The sequence below is a fragment of the Oryctolagus cuniculus genome, chromosome 1 (assembly GCF_964237555.1).
Source record: "Oryctolagus cuniculus chromosome 1, mOryCun1.1, whole genome shotgun sequence".
NCBI lineage: Eukaryota > Metazoa > Chordata > Mammalia > Lagomorpha > Leporidae > Oryctolagus > Oryctolagus cuniculus.
The window spans coordinates 175,955,775-175,975,625 of NC_091432.1; the positions used below are offsets into that span (position 1 = coordinate 175,955,775).

Here is a 19,851-nt window from a genome sequence, read left to right on the forward strand (position 1 = left end):
CTCCTTAATTTCTGATCTATCACTCGCCATCTCAAAATCACTAATAATCTCTGAATCTCTGAATTGCTGAATCTTTTTTTTTTTTTTTGACAGGCAGAGTGGACAGTGAGAGAGAGAGACAGAGAGAAAGGTCTTCCTTTGCCATTGGTTCACCCTCCAATGGCCACCGCGGCCAGCGCGCTGCGGCCGGCGCATCGCGCTGATCCGATGGCAGGAGCCAGGTACTTATCCTGGTCTCCCATAGGGTGCAGGGCCCAAGCACTTGGGCCATCCTCCACTGCACTCCCTGGCCACAGCAGAGAGCTGGCCTGGAAGAGGAGCACCCGGGACAGAATCCAGTGCCCCGACTGGGACTAGAACCTGGTGCGCCGGCGCCGCAAGGCGGAGGATTAGCCTAGTGAGCCGCGGTGCCGGCCTGAACTGCTGAATCTTAAAAAAATTCTTTACCTTCTTACTGGACTCTTGGAAGCATGTAAGTTTGTGGAATATGCCCTTCTTGTTGAACAAGCTTTGCTCCATTGAGTGCAACAAGCCCTCTTGAGTTTTCTTCTTCTCCTCTGACCTCTCTTTGTTGTCTTTCTTCCTTAGTGTTTCTATTAAAGGATTCCATCCTTACTTCTCAAGCACCTCAGCTCTCTTGGCTTCCAAATGCAAGTATGCATGTATGGAGACTCATCCCCAAATTCTAGACTAAATGTTCTAATAGGTACTTCTAACATGTGTTCCAGTGGGTACTTCATTCTTAAGCCTCAAATTTTTGCACATTTCTGCTTCACTTTTCTGTATTTTCTATTTTGGTGAAAGGTAGCCATCCATTATGTTACCAATTCAGGTATCTGGAAACATGTACATTCTGTCTATTTATTCATCTTATCTCCAGCCCCAAAAAGCTGTCTGTCACAAGGTTGATTACTAAAGAAATACTTGTCCCAAATACAAATTCTCAACCGCTATTTTGTCCTCAGTGGGTACATTTAAGATGGGGACAATTTAGGTTTTAGACATCTGCCAGAAGCATTCCCACTTTTCTTAGCTTAATTCAGGCCCTTGTTATATTTATCCTTAATTATTCCAATAATTTTCTTAATTCCTGTAGTTTAGCTTCTCTTCCTTACAGCCTACATTATTGTTTGACAATTTTTTTAAAGTACAATTCTCTCATTTTGGGGCTCCACACTACTGCAAAGTCAGTATTTATGTGTGTGTATGTATAATATATACATACCTATATAATATATATCATATAAATATCATATAATAAATATAAATATATATTTTATATATTACATAAATTATATACATATCAGCTTGTTAGAATGTTTCCTATGCTCTGGCTTTGTTTCCTTTCTCTGTGACCCTTTCCTCTCCAGCTCCCCATTCCATGTCCTCCACTGAAATGAGATCCCTTGAATTGGCCAGAACACCTCCATGCCAGTCTTTACTCCATACCCTCTGCTTATGATGCTTCAACCTTCCAATCTTCCAGGATCCACACATCTCATGGGGAGACCTTCTCCCTAAAGTCTTACTCTCACTCTCTCCAGAGGCAGGACTGACAACTCCTTCCCTACGATCACTATTCCTTTTGCACCATTCATGGAAATGGTATGCTTAGTTAGCTGAGTGTCTTCTTACACTGGGCTACAAATGTTTGAAGTTGTACCTTATCTATGTTTGATATCCCTATAATTGTGTTAGTATTGTTTACTGAATGAATAAAGGGTATATTGATCAAATCTTCCTAGAGATACAAAGATAAGTTACCCATACCTCCTTACTTTGAAGGCTCTCTGAGGTAGAAGCCAATGGTTCTCCTGTATGTCCAGGACATACAGCCATCTGACTCACTGCATCTTTATTCCTAAAAGAAAAAAACATCAATCATACTATTACGATATTTTTCATTCTCTTACTTGAAGAATCAGAGTATTAGATACAATTCTTTAAAACTACAACACACATTTTTTTTATTGACAGGAAGAGTTAGACAGTGAGAGAGAGAGAGAGAGAGAGAGAGAGAGAAAGGTCTTCCTTTTCCATTGGTTCACTCCCCAAATGGCCACTACGGCCAGCGTACTGCAGCCGGCGTGCTGTGGCTGGCATACTGCGCTGATCCAAAGCCAGGAGCCAGGTGCTTCCTCCTGGTCTCCCATGCGGGTGCAGGGCCCAAGCACTTGGGCCATACTCCACTGCCTTCCTGGGCCACAGCAGAGAGCTGGACTGGAAGAGGAGCAACCGGGACAGAATCTGGCACCCCAACTGGGACTAGAATCTGGGGTGCCGGCACCGCAGGCGGAGGATTAGCCTAGTGAGCCGTGGCACCGGCCTAACACACATATTTACACGTTTTCTTTTTCATTTAAAAGAACCTGGAGTTGAAGTGCTAATGAAATGATTTGGTAAATCAGCAAAATAAAATGCTTACCTGATAAAAATTATTTTTACTTTAGAAGGGGCACATTTAATGATTGATGAAGCATTCTGATGACTTCTTCCATATAAAATTTGACCATTGATCTGTGAGAAATAAATATCATTAATTAATCCTGAAATTTTCATTTCAAAATTGGTAGTATCCTATCTAACTAATGAAAAACATCCTTTATCTTCCTTTAAAATGTAAGTATTTTCCTCCCTGTGACATGAACCTGAGCTTTGATGGTGAATGAAAGAAAGATATTTAAAGCCAAGATTAAAAGAATTTGCATAAAGTTTGATATCTATGCACTGGTGGCTCAGAGGTGGCATTTGTACTAACTGTAGAAGAGACTCAAGTTTCCTAGCAGGCAATAGGCTTCCACATACTTTGTACAAACCAGGGGCTATGATCTGAAAAGAACATCCTGGAAACTCCCCTACTCTCATAGTCATTTTTTCTCCCAACCAGTCTCAAAACTCATGTCTTAGGAATAGGCTGTTGGGAGAAGTGATGCTTGGTAAGATTTGCTCTTTGAGTCATTACTGGAGGCTCCCTAGCCAAAATGGAAGAATATGAAGATTCCTGGATCCCAGCCTACAGGAGGCAAGCACAAACAACTCAAGCAAAAAACATTATAAATAGTATAAGGTATGGTCCACATATTTATTTTGTTTGGCAGGCTGAATTACTGCTTTTGTTATTTAGTCTTAAGCTTGACCCCAATCCACTGCGCTCTCATCACTTCTCCCATTAGGGATTCAACTTCCAGAATGTCTAGTGGGTCAGCCTCATTATTGGGGAATGACTGGACATTTGGCTCTTCAAAAACTCCTAATAAAAATGCAGCACACAAAGAAAATGTTTTGGAAGTGTGATCTTTATTACTGTCTTGGGGCAAAAATTGTTTCTGGTGTTACATAGTCATGACCTTTTAATGGAAGTTAATGGAAACATAGACTATTTAGCAGAGATTTGGGTTTAGAGTTGAATTTGCTGCAATACATCTATTTTGTTAGGCAAGTAAATGTTTTTGCAATCACCATGTGAGGGTACTTCAAAAAGTACACAGAACTACAAGATGTTTATATTAGCACAAAAATTTGAAATTGTTTTCATAGTTTTTATTAAAATGTGCACTTTTCCATTAACTTTTTGAAGACCTCCCTTTATGAGGTTTCAGTGATTGGAAACTGATGATTCCATTGCAGCTGCTACAATAAATGTAAACTCAAAGGTTCCATAAAAACTTACCTCTAGAAGCTCATCGGCAATCTGCAATCTACCATCTTTCCCTGCTGCTCCGTTTGGATCAATCCCCACGATAAAGACACTCATTCTGGATCGGTCTTTGTTTCCAGCAAGACTGAGACCCAAACCGCTACGACCTTTCTCCAGTTCAATCACATGGAGCTCTCCTGTTAGTGTTCCGTAACGCTCTCTGATATTTTCTACATGCAACAACAATAACAAAAAGCACATATTTAGAGTTAAATCACAGTCAAAGGCTTTATGATGGAAGGCTATTTGATTTTGTTTCAAAGGGCACTATTTGTACCAAAACAGGAAAATAAAATAAAATATTAACAAATATCAGGAATGATTTCCTAAAAGACCCACATTTTGAGGGATTTCTTTGATTGCAGGGTACAAAAAACACAGCATCTGATTAATTAGTTTATCTTGAGTTGTTCAGACCTAGGAAAAGTGACTCACATTTATAAACTCTCAAAAGTCTATCTATGATTAAACTAGGTATTTAATTTATCATTTGGAGAGCAGGACAGAACTAAGGTAGCCAGCATATTTCTGTTCATGTGTCGGTGGGAGCTTTCCTCTCAAATGAAAGTCTACATTGTATAGTATAACATCATGGTAGACAGCTGCTGGCTATATATCTCCAGAATGAAGAGAATGGGTTTTCATATTGCCCAGGACAAATTGATGGACACATTCCAGCTTTGAAATATATCCTAGCTAGATGAGAAAATTTCTCCTACACCATATCTTCAAGAGGTATTGTCTATTATTCATTCCCTTTGATCTTAGAGGCTGAGACCAATGGTAATGCTTTAGTACACAGCTCCAGCATTAACTGCCAGCCATGTGAGCGAGCCACCTTGGACATCCAGTCAAGCTCAGCCAGCTAAACCACACTTTGAAAGGTTAATAATAAATTGTTGGTATAAGCCATTAAGCTCTGTGGTGGCTTGTTAATCATCTCAAATATTCTGATTCATATTTTCCAGAGTACATTCTGGTCACCTTCACTGGATTAACAATATCCTTTAATACTCTTGATAATAAACTGAGAAAAACTGTGAACGTTACAGTTTTAATTGCCTAGAAAATGTTAACTACATGGTTAATGTCACACACTCTACATTGATTTTTTTTGTAAAATCTTTTATTTAATTAATGCAAATTTAATAGGTACAACTGTAGGAATATAGTGGTTCTTCCCTCCATAACCACCCTCCCATCCCCACTCCCATCCCATCCCCTACTCCCTCTCCTATCCCATTGACCAAATCTATACTAAATAAAGATTTCAACAGTTTGCACCCACACATACATGCAACATATAAAGTACAGCTTGAGAACAAGTTTTGCAGTTAATTCTCATAGTACAACTCATTAAGAACCGAGGTCCTACATGGGGAGTAAGCGCACAGTGAATTATGTTGTTAATTTAACAATTAACACTCTTATTTATGATGTCAGTGATCACCTGAGGCTGTTGCCATGAGCTGCCAGGGCTATGGAAGCCTTTTGTGACTACAAACTCTATCAGTATTTGGACAAGGCCATAGCAAAGTGAAAGTTCTCTCCTCCCTTCAGAGAAAAGTGCATCATTCTTTGATGGCCCCTTCTTTCCAATGGAGTCTCATTCACGGAGATCCTTCATGTAGGATATCTTTTGCCACAATATCTTGGCTTTCCATGCCTGAAATGCTCTCATGGGCTTTTCAGCCATATATGAATGCTTTAAGGGCTGATTCTGAGGTCACTTACTTAAAGTGATTGTCATTCTATGCATCTGCTGTGGGGACTGCTTCCCATGTTGGACATTCCCTCCTTTTTAATTCTATTATTATTATTACCAGGCACTTGATGCTATTTATATGATCTCTTTAACACTTAATCCTATCTATATGTTCACTTTAACCCTTAATGTGATCACTTTAACAATAAAGATGGCATTTTTAACACCAATTTTAATGGGATTTGGAGTCCCATGACAAGTTTTTAAATTGTACTCTTAGAAGTAAATCTGTAGGACTGTATACAGAACTACACAGCTTTATAGTTACAAACTTCCTCCTCCCTCTCTTATCCACCCTCCTATTTTTTTATTGGGTTCTATTTTCAATTGACTTTATATACATATTATTAACTATGTTAAGTAAAGAATTCAACATATAGTATAAAGAAGAGAAAAGAAAAAAAGAAATAAAAATATAAAACTGTTCTCAACAGTCAGGATGAGGGCTGCTCAAGTCATTGTTTCTCAAAGTGTCAATTTCACTTCTACAGCTTTCATATTATGTATGTTATTAGTTCTCACAGATCAGGAAGAAAATATAGTATTTGTCCCTTTGGGACTGACTTATTTCACTAAGTATGAAGTTTTCCAGATTGATCCATTTTGTTGCAAATAACCAGATTTAATATTTTGTACTGCTGTGTAGTCTTCCATAGTGTACATATTCCATAATTTCTTTATCCAGCCTTTGGTTGATGGCCATTTAGGTTGATTCCATGTCTTAGCTATTGTGAATTGAGCTGCAATAATCATGGAGGTTAAGATAGCTCTTTTGTTTACCAATTTCATTTCCCTTGGGCAAATTCCAAGGAGTGGGATGGCTGGGTCATATGGCAGGTCTATATTAAGATTTTTGATGTATCGCTATACTGTCTTCCATAGTAGCTTTTCCAGTTTACATTCCCACCAATAGTGGATTAGGGTACCCTTTCCCCACATCCTCTCTGGCATTTTTTGTTTGTTGATTTCTGTTTGAGAGCCAATATAACTGGGGTAAGGTGAAATCTCATTGTGGTTTTGATCTGCATTTCCCTGATGGCTAGTGATTCTGGACATTTTTTCATATGTCTGTTGGCCTTTTGGATTTCTTCTTCTGAAAAGTGTCTGTTAATTCTTTTGACCGTCTCTTAACCGGGTTGTTGTTTTGTTGTTGTGGAGTTTCTTGATCTCTTTGTAGATTCTGCTTATTAATCCTTTATCAGTTGCATAGTTTGCAAATAATTTCTCCCATTCTGTCGGTTGCCTCTTCACTTTCCTGATTGTTTCTTTTGCCATATAGAAGCTTCTCAATTTGAAATAATCCCATTTGTCAATTTTGGCTTTGACTGCCTGTGCCTCTGGGGTCTTTTTCAGTAATTCTTTGCTTGTGTCAATGTCTTACAGGGTTTCCCCAATGTTCTCAATTAACTTGATGGTTCCGGGTCATAGACTTAGATCTTTAATCCATGTTGAGTAGATTTTTATGTAAGGCATAGGTAGGGGTCTTGCTTCATACTTCTGCATGTGAAAATCTACTTTTTCCAGCACCATTTGTTGAAGAGACTGTCTCTGTTCCAGGGGTTTGTTTTAGCTCCTTGGTCAAATATAGGTTTGTTGCAGATGTTTGGATTGATTTCTGGGGTTTCTACTCTGTTCCATTGGTCTATCCATCTATTTTTGTACCAATACCAGGCTGTTTTAATTATAACTTCCCTGTAGTATGTCTTGAAATTTGGTATTGTGGTGCCTCTGGTTTTGCTTTTGTTGTTTAAGATTGCTTTAGCTTAACTGCATTGATTTTATAAACTATCATCACTGACTCCTTAGAGAATCCAGCAGTATAACTTTATACTTTGTAAAAGCATGCACAATAGCTTTCTTAAAGGAAACAATCAGCCTTTTAAGTGAGACATCTTAAAACAATAATACATTTCTAACTTTTGACTAAATTTTTAAAAAAATATTTCCCTGCCTAATGGGTCATTCCTTTGGAAAACAGAGACAGCCCATTCCTCTAGTAACAGTTGCCTTTCAATGATCCCTATGCACCAGGCATTAAGAAGAACATTCCTCAAGTATTATCAAATTTCATGTTAACAACCTAACGGAAGAAAAAAGAAAGGTAACCACTGGGCCAAAAATTAGAGGCAGTTAAATAACTTACCAAATGCCCCACATTTTGATCTCAACAATTATACTATGTTACCATCCTAGTACAGAAAATGCTGGAAGTTCCAGGTGCAATATCAAGAACTCATCAAATTTCACAAAGGAGAATAGGAGGCCTAGAAAGGGGTGATAACTTGTTCAGGACCACAGAGTGGCTGATCCAGTATTAACTTCTGAGAGCAGGCCTGTCCTCCTTAATTCTCATACAAAAGGCAAGCAGCTTTATCAGGAATGCACATTCAAAGGAAAGGAGTGGCATGATTTCATGCCTCAGGAATCCATGTTGTATTCAAGAAAAACAAAAACATTCTTTTTCCATGCAGGATCACAGTATACATTAGTGAAGCTGAAGCATACTTAATCATGCAGGGCATTAGCCTGGAGAAACCCAAAGCTATCTTAATACCTCTCATAATTAAGTGTATCACAGAAAGACAACTTACTCCAGCTGTACCCAAACTCATCCTCTTTATCCGCATCTTCTGAGGTTTTACTTGCAGACTGTGTGAGATCACTGCCCATTTCTGCCAATCCTGAAGGAGTGGGTGCGGGCACATCACACAGAGGAGCCTTCTCTTCCTCTGCCTCTGACTGACTGGGTGCCTGTGGGGACAAGAAGAATGCAGTGGGTATGTGCAACTCAGCAAGAAAACTTTAAGGAAAAGAAATGCAAGCACAATGTCCACAACAAGAACTGGCTTTAAAACACCTAACAAAGAATGGAAAAGCTCTATTATGGGAGTATATGGAATATTAGACAGGATTCAGGTAAAGTGAAAATAGGGTCAACAAAATAGTATCAGAGCACAAATCATTCAACTGCTGTTTGCCATTTTAAGCCAATGAATTTGTCCATTTGAATCTTAGGTGGTTGAAGCTAGAGAACTGTACAAACTTGCACTTTTGGAAAAAAATTCAATTTAAAAGTTATCATTAAAATGCAAAGGTCTGGGCAAACTTTTGGAAGTCTTGTTAATGAGACTCCACGTAAAGAATTCTTTATTGCTACCTGAATCCTCTCAGGAAACCCATGAAAGGGGTGGGACACATGCAGGCTCATCTACCAGGGCAGCCCATTTGTTAGCACAGAGCACACCACAGAGCCAAAGGGGCATGGTCTTAAAGAACACCACCATTTGTCACTTGCCAAGGTGGCATGCCAGTGAGAAAACACAGGGGAACACCTCACACAAAACCAATGAGCACTTGCTATCACTTAGCACCGTAGGTCCTGTTATTTTTAATAAAAGTTTCATGAAATTCCTATATTATAGATCCTTAAAACAGTATGATAAGAGTTTGAAAGGACTTTAAGTCACTGAGGTCATTTTATTGATTTGGCAGATGAATCCATCTTTCCAACCTGAAGCCACAAGAAGCGAAAGATTTAGTTCAAAACCACTGGACCTGGACATCTTTTTGTTTAATTCTTAATCCAACATGCTTTCCATTATACCTCATTGTCTCTTCCACTCTCTAGTATAATTACCTAACTTTTGCAGGGATACCTGGCTAAAGCTCTAACTTTGGTATAAAGCTGTTCCTGATGCCTTAAACCTGTATTTTTCCTATCTTCATTTTTTTTTTTTTTGACAGGCAGTTAGTGAGAGAGAGAGACAGAGAGAAAGGTCTTCCTTCTGTTGGTTCACCCCACAAATGGCCACTACGGCCAGCACGCTGCACCGATCCGAAGCTACGAGCCAGGTGCTTCCTCCTGGTCTCCCATGCGGGTGCGGGTCCCAAACACTAGGGCCATCCTCCACTGCACTCCCGGGCCCCAGCAGAGAGCTGGACTAGAAGAGGAGCAACTGGGACAGAATTGGCACCCCAAGTGGGACTAGAACCCAGGGTGCCAGCACCGCAGGTAGAGGATTAGCCTAGTGAGCTGTGGCACCGGCCCCTATCTTCATTTTACTTAATTTTGCTTAAATATTTCTCTTGCGTAATGTGTTATTTCATATGAGTATATCTTTTAAAAATGACTTTTAAAAAACCTACTTATTGTAAGAACTCACTAAATGACTGGCATGTACACATACTTCAGAAGCATGCATTGGTGCCAAGAATCAGAATACCCAAAATACACCTAACATTTAAACCTGATTTGACATTGAATGTGATCTTCCTTTGAGTGATTCAGAAAGCAGTCAATTCTCTAGTAAAGCAGAGAGCTGGTTGACAGTCACTTTAGGGCAATACAGACTAAAATAGGATGTTCTGTTAAAATAGTTGACACACCACTGCCCAAACAGAAAATGTTACTATTGCAAATGGAACCTTTGTTATTTTCCAAAACACTGTGTGATAAATCTTTCCAATTAATAATATGCAAATAAAATAAAAAGCATATAAAAACACAGTTGATCTAATCAAAGTTCACTGATCATACAAAGGGGAAGGAGGATAGATACTTCAAAATTTCTCTGGCTAAACATTCACATCTCTGTAACAATGGAAACTGTTAACAAGTATATCTCCTTTTTAAAAAGTGGAACAAAATCCAATTTAAGCTTCCCATAATTGATAGATGCACATTCTAAGGATCTTGCTGTATAGTTTTTCTAAGCTGTTATTATCATTAGAAACAAACAAAATCTGCCTATCAGAAGAGCCCCTCAGGATCTTAGGCACAACATTTTTTCTACTGTGAATAAAATTTAGTGGTACCTTAACCAGGGCAACTAGGTCTTCTGCTTTACTACCTTCTGTTATCCTCATTCTCACAAAGATTATGTATGTAGCTGGCATATTACTAATACATCCAAAAATGTACTAGTTATAACACAGCTTTATAACAAAGACTATTTAATCTTCACCGGTAAAAATGCAAAGTGCACTTGAAATCACTCCATGCCAACCATGTACTTAGCAAACACAACATACACATACAGCACTCTGTAACACACTCGCTTATGGAAATTTCACACTGAGACAAACCTTAAATGGTGTGGGAGCAAAGGGGTTAGTTGGGGAACAATGGAAGAAAACTCTACTTGAACTCTGTAATTCCTACAGTAATAGAAAATACATTCTGTCAGATACAGCATCATTGGTTATCCTGACCACAACATGAAAATCCAATGAATATTCATAAAATGTTTCCTGAAGGGAATTGTTGACAGCTTTTTTCCTTTTCACGATCAAATAATGGTATACATGTTCTTATAGTTTTTTTTTTCTCAATTGTGGTTTTATAAGTTCTTATAAATTTTTGTTTCAATTTTTGTTTTATAATTTCATCAGGATATGAGACTATGCAAATACAGTTTTCTGAGCATTAAAACAGTTGTTTCCCGATTCAGGCATTTGCATGGACATGCTTTATGAATATTTAGGAGATGTCTGCAAATAGACATACAAGATGATTGGAAGAATGATCAAGTCATGGAAGAGCTTTTATGACCACCATGTAGCAGTCTGAAAAGGATTTAAACCAACACAGGGTTCTAAAGAAACTATGTCAGAAAGTGGTTCATCCATTAGGCAACTAACACAAATTTAAGTACCAAAAAATTATATCATACCAAAATTCAGGAAAACAAAGACTATTTAATTTTAGCTATAAAAATAAATACTCTTTGGCAAGAAAATGTGCTTAAGAAAGGATTTTCATGCTCACTCCAAAGACCCAGTTGCTGTTTTTCCTGCCCAAAGGTGCTAAACAGGGAAGTTGGACACAAGCACATCAGTCACAGAGAACAAAACATTCGCACAAGGTAATGGCAAGACAATAGGCATCATCCAACCTTGTAGGCGTTGAACTGGAGGGAGTCAGCAAATGGGTTAGTGCTGCTGAAGCTGTACTTAGGGTAAAGGTTGTGCGGCACAGAAGGCAAGGGGGCTTTCTAAAAGGAAACATAAGAGGCGCTGAGCGCAAGGGAAATGTACTTCAACCAATTCACTTTTAGAACAAAGTACTTACTGATTTAAAGAACTCTCTGTATGAGATTAGGTGCTGTCCATCCAGAAATTAATGGCAGTATCTTCTTAACAGTCTGGGACTATAGGATTGCCCCTAATGACCTGCATCTACTTTTGAGTCTATGAATCAGTCTACAAACCACACAATAATCTGCTTGGCCAAATGGATCCCAAATTTCTCTTATTTTCACTGACACTATCACAGATAGACACATACATGTTGTGCACTCTATAATAATGTATGCTTCAAGCTATTAGTAAACATTTTACTAAATTAAAACCATAAATGCTTTTATTTATACTTCAAATCGAATTGTTATGTACAAAAAAGAAACCTGTCTGTTCCAGAATGCAAATTAAGCATTTGTCAGCCAGTTCATCAGCAATTTTAATTATTATTTTTCCAGTAAGGAAACTTTACATACTTTTGACTAGATAAAGGCTGCTCCAAAGCAACTGCATTTTTTTTCATTAAACAAATGAAATCAACAGTGTGTGAAGAAATGAACCACTGTATAATTGTGAAAGAAAGAATAAGAATTAAAATATAATGTGAATCTTTCTGTACCTTTTGAAGCCCCCTTGTATTTCTGTCCACTTTTTTTGCAAAGGTAGGAACACAGAGCTTCGTTTTTTGAAACAAAAATTTTTCTATAACATTTCTCTTACTGTTGGGAACTTTATGAGACTTTGGATAATATTTGAAATCCTACCTTATAGTGTTTCTCAGAGGTTTTGTGGCTTGCCTGTAAGATACCCTCAGCTAGGACTGTTAGAGTTGAATATACAAATTAAAGGCAGGACGACTGCCAGAGACAATTTAGCATTTTCATGGCTTTAACAAAAAGAAAAGTAATTTCCTTAGCACAATAAATTCTTCTCCTTCTTTTCACACCCGCTATCTTTTTCTTTTATTGACTATATCTTTCAGGGGAAATTGCAGACATTTAAAATTCATTTTGGCTCCAATTATATGTTTGTGTTACTTCTCTCTATAAAAAAGCCCTATTGGCAGGCATCGAGTGTAGGGAGAGGGGCTGTCATGTGACACCACCCTGTTTGGAGAACACTCTGCAGAGACTCTGTCTTCAGTAAGCCTGCACTAAAGCTTATGCCGCATCACCCTTTCAATCTGCTCTTCTTGCAATGTTTTTCCTACAGAGGGAAGACAGGGAAAAGAAATGGGCACAATGACATTTCTGCTCATCTCAACTCTCTCCCTGCTTTTCAGTTTAAAATGTCAACTCCTGCTTTACCAAAGAGAAGATTACAAATGCCAAGGAATGGGACCATTCACTAAGGTTGAAGAAATGACTGGGCAGAGATGAAAAACAAATCCCAGGCAAATAAGTCTATGCTATGGAGGGTGGAGAGTATTTCTAAGCTTTTTCTTATACATGCTATTTTTAGGGTTCAGTGTCCTTTATAATTCTGTAACACAATAGAAAACAAAATCATATGGCAAGAAATAGAATACAGTAGGAGATCTCTAGCTTTTTTTATTTTATTTTATGTTGATTTGAAAATCTTATAGGATTAGAATTTGGCCCTGGAAGCAAAGTATAAGAGCACAGGATGAGTATAGCAGATGAAATTGTAGGTCACTCTCCTACTAGGGAAAGATTTATGGAAACAGACTATTTTCTATTAAAAAAAATCAGTGAAGAAATACCTATTTTTAGTCCTAAGGGCTGACAAAAGCAGAGATAATATTAACTGAGAAGCAGTGCAGACAAGACAAAAGCATCCTCTGACCTGGATTAATGGGGTCCACTTTTTGAGGGGACAACATATTCAGACCAAATTCTGTAAAGCATCATCGTTCTGGCTCAATCTCAGGTTTACTCTGGGAAAGTCTGATTCTTGAATGCCCAAAGGACCAAAAAGATGGACTGGCATTTCGGTTTCTGTATGTTTTATCCTATATCCAGAAATAAATCATTTACTACTAAGAGACTCCTAAGTATGCATATTTTTTTTCTTTAAATTAATGGAGACATGATTACTTCCAAAGGGAAAAATATCACTGGAAACAAAGTATACTTCATTTTAAATGAAAAAATAAGTCTAACTTGACTAAACATTTCATTCTAAGCAAGATGCATCCTGGAATAATTGCCATAAAATGAGGCATCATTACACTTTGGATAGTAAAAATAAGAATATTATCCAGGTGTATGAAATAATCTCTCCAGCTCCCAAGAAAATGTGATAAACATATAAAGAAATATTTGTAGTTTAAACATTAAAGTAACATTGAGAATCACTACTCAGCAGTTTCTTGAACTGTCCCTAGTGATGTAAAAGTTGTAAATTAAAAATAAAACAACAAAGGAATAAAACTCACCCACCCACAAAAAGAGTAGCTTTAACTCAAACAGGCATTTACCAACATTATCATGCTGTGCCTATGTTTAACACAACAAATGGAAACAACTATAACAAGATTTGTAGTTACTTAAACAAACTGAACAGCATTTGTAAAGAATACAATGCAATGCAGCTCTACCATTTGGAAGATTTTCTATCTGAATGGATAATTATTACCTAACAACAAACAACTGAATGATTCAGAACTACAGATGTGGAGATAACTGCTCACATTAAGAGTTGCTAAATTCACTTGTGGTGAACCCAGATCAGAGGTGTGCCTGTCTTGACAACAAAGGAAAAGACCTGTAAGATACATTGGGGTGCTCTGTATTCCATGGCAAAGAATAATGATGCTACTTTGATCTCATCTAGAGTTGTTGGCTTCATCCTTCATTTGAGCATTAAAACCTTGAATTCTCAATTTGGCAAGATAAAATTAAATGTACATTAAATTACATATTTTAAGTTTTAGATGATGCCTTAACTGCTCTTACACATGTTAATATTTTTGCTTTCAAAAACAACCAATCTGAACAATTAGAACCAGGTAATTTCAGAGACTCAGTATGACAGTGGTTGCTAAATCCAGAAGTGGAGTTTCTAAGAGCTTTAGGACACTTAGAAAACTGCTGAAATAATATGCAAACTTGTGAGCAAATGAGTAACTTTGATGAGAAGGTGATTCAATTATATTTAATAACTGATGCAACTGGGAATTTTTTTTGCCCAGTGAAGCATAAAGAAGTAACACAAAGCACAGTTTTAAGCTCTGGCATAATTTTTAAATTCAGCATCTTTAGGGCATATACAACACAGCATTTGTTACAAATGCTTATAATTTCTAGAATATTTTAAATCTATTTCACCCATTTTTACACAGTAAAATGGGTGAGTGGGTTTTTGTCTACCACAGCTATAAAATGATGAACGGCTATACAGTAACTAGAGTTGGAAAATAGCAGTTAGGAAATCACTTGTAAATTACCAAAATATACCCCATGGGAATTTAATGTTCACTAAAGATCATGGATTGCATAAGCAAGAGATTCTGCCTAAAGAATAAATTTAAAGAAAATGTCATGTTTCTGGACACTAAGTTACTCCTCTAGAGATCCTGGACTATTAACCTGAATGTCCACACCACATTATTTTTAACAACTTATGGATGTTCTGACTTGAACAAATATAGGTCATTAATCATCTAGATATCTATGGCCACCAATATATCTTGCTTCTGTGTCTTCAACAGACTTCAGGTCTTTATTAAGCATGTCGGAAGGGGTTTCCAGGATAATTCAATTTTTAAAAAGCAGAAGAAACTTCTACCAAGTCTGAGATTTCAAAAATCATTGTCTTTGTTCATATAGACAACTTGGTCCTTCACACATTAGATTCCAAGTTGAGCGCTGTTTGGAAATGCCTACCTTGCCCTTTGTGTTTGCTTACCCTTGGTCTGTTAATAATGCTCTGTACCATAAAGACTACAGGGTTGCCTGCTTTCCGAATGGCTTCCACAGCTTGTTCATGGCTTGCATCTCTGAGGTCCATTCCATCCACCTGCAATGGAAGGCCTCAGCTTAACATTTCAAGAAGCTATAGAACAACAGAACAACTTGTGGATCTGGAGATTTGAGGATGCTTGGTTAGGCTCCTGGAAAACATGTTTCATTGTCAAAAATAACTAAGTCTACTTTGTGATGCTGCAGAACTTCTCATTTGTCTAGCAGATCTGTGGTCCCTTATTTTAAACATTGATATCTGTCTCCAATAATGAAATGTAATAATAATAGATTGGAATGAAGACTATTTCTGCCCCTCTTACATTGCTCAGTTGTTCCTTTGAGAAATCAACATTAAAGAAATACAAGGGAATTGTCCCACAGTAGTATTTTCATCGTAAAAGTCACTGTCCTAATTTTCTTCTAATTCATTATTGAGTAATTTAAAAAGTAGTTGGGTGATGCTGTCCGTATTGTTCCCTGGGGAAGCTTGAAGTTAAAAACAAAATTCTGATGTCCAGAAAATTCAGACTATGATAAGGTTAGTTTTGCAAAAGAATCTTTGCAATAGACATGAAAGGAGCTGTAAGCCAAGAAATTGTGCTTATTTGTTAGTAATTCTCGCATAAATAGTTGAAAAATGAGTTATTTTGTAACTTTTCATTGACCATGGCTTGCTTGGGTGATGATCAACTCAGCTTGTACTTTATATGAACTAAGAGCAAGGAGGAAAATAGTTTAAAAGGCCAAATGCTAATCCTGTCAGAAAATTATAGGATGCAATTATTATTTTATAATTTCCAATAACCATGATATGGTATATGCAACAAAATAAAAACAATCTCAAAATGGACACAACACTGAAAAATGAAATTAATTATTAGATCTTTGCATGTAACATTATCACCTGTAACAGATTTATATTTATATATATATATACATATATATATACACACACATATATATGTTATTTAGGTGAAGATCTCTGTTATATTGTTTTCCTGATGATATCCTATTTTCCAGTACATACTAAAATGACTTCTAACTTTTAGAACAAAAGTCACTATGCATGTCTACTATATATTATTCCATTAGTGGGAAAATTTATCAGGGTGTTAAATATCTTTGCCAAAGTCCAAAGTACTCTACACTCAGAATGGAATACTTTGCAGGTCTCTGCTTACAAAGTCAACACACATTTTCAGAAACTTAGCAGAGTCATGTTTTAGGATTCCCAGGATGATATGGGCCTAAGGCTTTCTCTCCTGGTTAAGCTCCTACACATAGAACATACACAAAATCATTGCTAAATTACATAGAATATTTTACAACACACCAAAAACTCCCTTCTTTTCAGTTTGAAGGAAATATTTAAGCTTATTAAATGTACTTAGCACTTTGGTCAAACCACAACCCATACTTTTTAGAAAGACTTGTGAATTTTTAATTTTTTTTCTATGTGGATCAAAGGTAAAGTATGCATAAAATAAATTTCTTGTGATAATACAAAACTGGAAATTTTAGGACTACTGAAATTGTTCCTTAAAAATCTATCATTCTTCCTAAACAATCATAAAAAGAAAAGAAACATGGCATTTGCTTTCTCTTCTCAATTTCTTTCCTTCTGCTCTCAGAGACAATAAATCAATGAAGGAATAAATAAGAACCTCAAATTGTTCATTGTAAAGACATGGTTGCTGTAGTTTTTTTCTAAATAATTAAGATATTTTAATATGTAAGTTACATGGCTTTAGAAAATGAGGCAATCACTTACACGATCATTACAATTACATTGTCTTCATCTGGAAATTGTCGAATCCGGGTCAGGTAACCTTTCTTTAACTTTTAAAATAAAACTATACTTGTCTTGTTCAAATAATGCATCACACTAAGCTGAAGAATTTGATTTCACATCAAGTCTGTCCCACTTGGCAGTCAGGTGTAGAGCCTTGCTTACCACAGGCTGCCCAGTTTTTCTTATGACCCTGGGAATGCAACAGCCCTTTAGGAATGTCTGCTGAGTAAATGAGTGACTCACAAGAGTCTAATTAAAATGCTAAATTTTGCTTTGAATTAAGGAATTATGTATAATTTGACCACATGTCTCTCTCTTGCATATAACAAAATACAAATATGTGTAAACATACAGGTACGTAAGCACACGAATACCATGAAGAGCCTCTGGTGGTGAACAGACACTGTGCTAAGAAGCAGGAGGAAGAACCTGGGTAGACTGAGGGAAAGCATTTACACGAAACATAATCAAGGTCTTAGCATTAAAGATTTAACAGAAAAGACTCATTTCGAAAAAAAATCTTCTACCACAAAGTTTATCTATGGTGAAGTAGTAATGATAAAGAATTTCTTAAAATAAAATCTAACTGGAGAACTTAACGATGATGTGTACATTTGTGTGTGTGTGTGTGTGATTTTAAACAATTTAATTTTCCCTAGGAAATTTGCTTTGTTTATTCAAACCAAACATAATTATTTTAATTAGGGGCCAATGTTTTTTAAATGGCTGGTTATATCTGCAAACATCATTCTCTACACCAAGATATACAATCTGTCATCATAAGAGAAAATTATGAATGAAAAGAAATACTTTAACCATAAACATGTTTTACTCTAAAATTACATTGAGTAATATGTACAAAGATGACAATTCCCTTGGTAAACAGGAAGGAACAGGAGATGAATTCTGACACAGAAAGCTCACTGAAGGGTACCTCTACTATTCTGTCTCCAGGTCTCAAGGTTCCATTTTTGCCAGCTGGACTATCTTCAAGAACATGTTTGATGAAAATGCCCCTCATCACTTCACCGTTGCTTAGACGACTCCCCATCCCTCGTCCACCAACAATGCTGATGCCCAAGGATTTGCTTGGTTCTCTCCAAAGTTCAACCCTACAAAAATAAATACAACTCTTGTAAGAAAACATAGAGGGAAAGCATTATTTTAGATTTGTCAATGATTTCCTGTTTATGATACAAAGGCACAGGGAACGAGAACAATTGCACTTCATCAATGTGGCAAACTGGTTTATCAAAGAACACTATTAATGGAATAAAAAGACAACCCAGCCACAGGGGAAAATATCACGCATCTAATAAGGAATTAATATCCAGAATATATAGAGAACTCCTGAAACTTGATAACAAAGAAACAGGAAGATATAAAAATGGGAAAATAACTTGAAAAGATATTTCTCTAAAGAAGATATATAAATGACCCAGAAGCACATGAAAAGATGCTTAATGTTACTAAGCATCAGGAAAATGGAAACAGAAAGAACATGACACCCTATTATACTCATTACATGATTACCATCAAAAATCAGAAAATAACAAGTGTTGACAGGGATGTAGAGAAATTGGAAACCTGTGCACTGTTGGAGAGAATGTAAAATGGAGTAGCTGCTATGGAAAACAGTACAACAGTTCCTCAAAAAATTAAAAATATAACTATCATATGAATCAGCAATTCCACTTCTGGATATATGCCCAAGAGAATTTAAAGCAGGGTCTTGAAATGACGTTTGTACATACGTATTCATAGGAGCATGATTCACAAAAGCCAAAAGGAAATTACTCAAGTGTCCAAAAACAAATGAATGGATAAACAAAAAGGTACAAATGGTATATACAGCATTTCTTGGTATTTGCAAGGGATTGGTTCTAAGACCATGGAGGATACCAAAATCTGTGAGTTCAAGGCCTTTATATAAAATGACATAGTATTTGCACAAAACCTATGCACATCCTCCCATATATTTTAAATCATCCTTAGTTTCTTATAATAACTAGTACAAGGAATTTTTATGTTATATTGTTCAGGCAATAATGACAAGAAAAAAATGACTATACATGATTCAGTAGAGACACAATTTTATTTTCAAATATTTTCAATCCACAGTTGGTTAAATCCATGGATGCATAACTAACAGATCTGGAGGGCTGGGTGAACATGCAGTGGAACATTACTCAGTCTTAAAGAGGAAGCAAATTCTGAAACATGCTACCACATAGTCAAAACTTAAAGGCATGGTGTCAAGTAAAATAAAGGACAAATGCTATATGATCCACTTATATAAAGTACCGAGAGTAGTCAAATTCAGAGTCAGAAAGTGGAGTGCTGGTGACCATGGAGTGGGAGGAGGGAAGAATGGGGAATTATTGTTTAATGGACATAGAGATTCATTTTTGCAAGACAAAGTGCTGTAGATAGACTGTGGTGATGGTTTTACAGCAATGTGAATGTACTTAATGTAGCTAAAATTGTACACTTAAAGTTAAAAAATGTTAAATAAACATTTGGGTGGATGTTTGGTTTAGTGGTTAAATTCCAAGTTGGGATGTCCATATCCTATATTGAAGTGCTTGAGTTCTAGTCCCAGCTCCACTCTTGATTAGCCAGTTCCACTAACATGCAGCTAGGAGGCAGCAGG

The 19,851-nt window shown here is 36.8% G+C and overlaps 1 protein-coding gene across 34 annotated transcripts in view; it reads right to left on the reverse strand.

Annotated features, from left to right (window-relative positions):
* Positions 1-19,851, reverse strand: part of MPDZ (multiple PDZ domain crumbs cell polarity complex component) — a 184,785-nt gene that overhangs the window by 29,557 nt on the left and 135,377 nt on the right. For 14 of the 34 annotated variants that reach the window (XM_070052001.1, XM_070052031.1, XM_070051990.1 and 11 more), the window contains 8 exons: positions 18,133-18,310; positions 15,351-15,461; positions 11,357-11,455; positions 10,548-10,619; positions 8,054-8,213; positions 3,671-3,867; positions 2,426-2,517; positions 1,771-1,861 (listed from right to left, as the gene is read on the reverse strand). In XM_070052001.1, coding sequence (XP_069908102.1) covers positions 1,771-1,861; positions 2,426-2,517; positions 3,671-3,867; positions 8,054-8,213; positions 10,548-10,619; positions 11,357-11,455; positions 15,351-15,461; positions 18,133-18,310 — 1,000 coding nt within the window. The remainder of the gene's footprint in view (positions 1-1,770; positions 1,862-2,425; positions 2,518-3,670; positions 3,868-8,053; positions 8,214-10,547; positions 10,620-11,356; positions 11,456-15,350; positions 15,462-18,132; positions 18,311-19,851) is intronic. The other 20 variants (XM_070052077.1, XM_051845745.2, XM_070052065.1 and 17 more) reach the window with 6 other exon arrangements.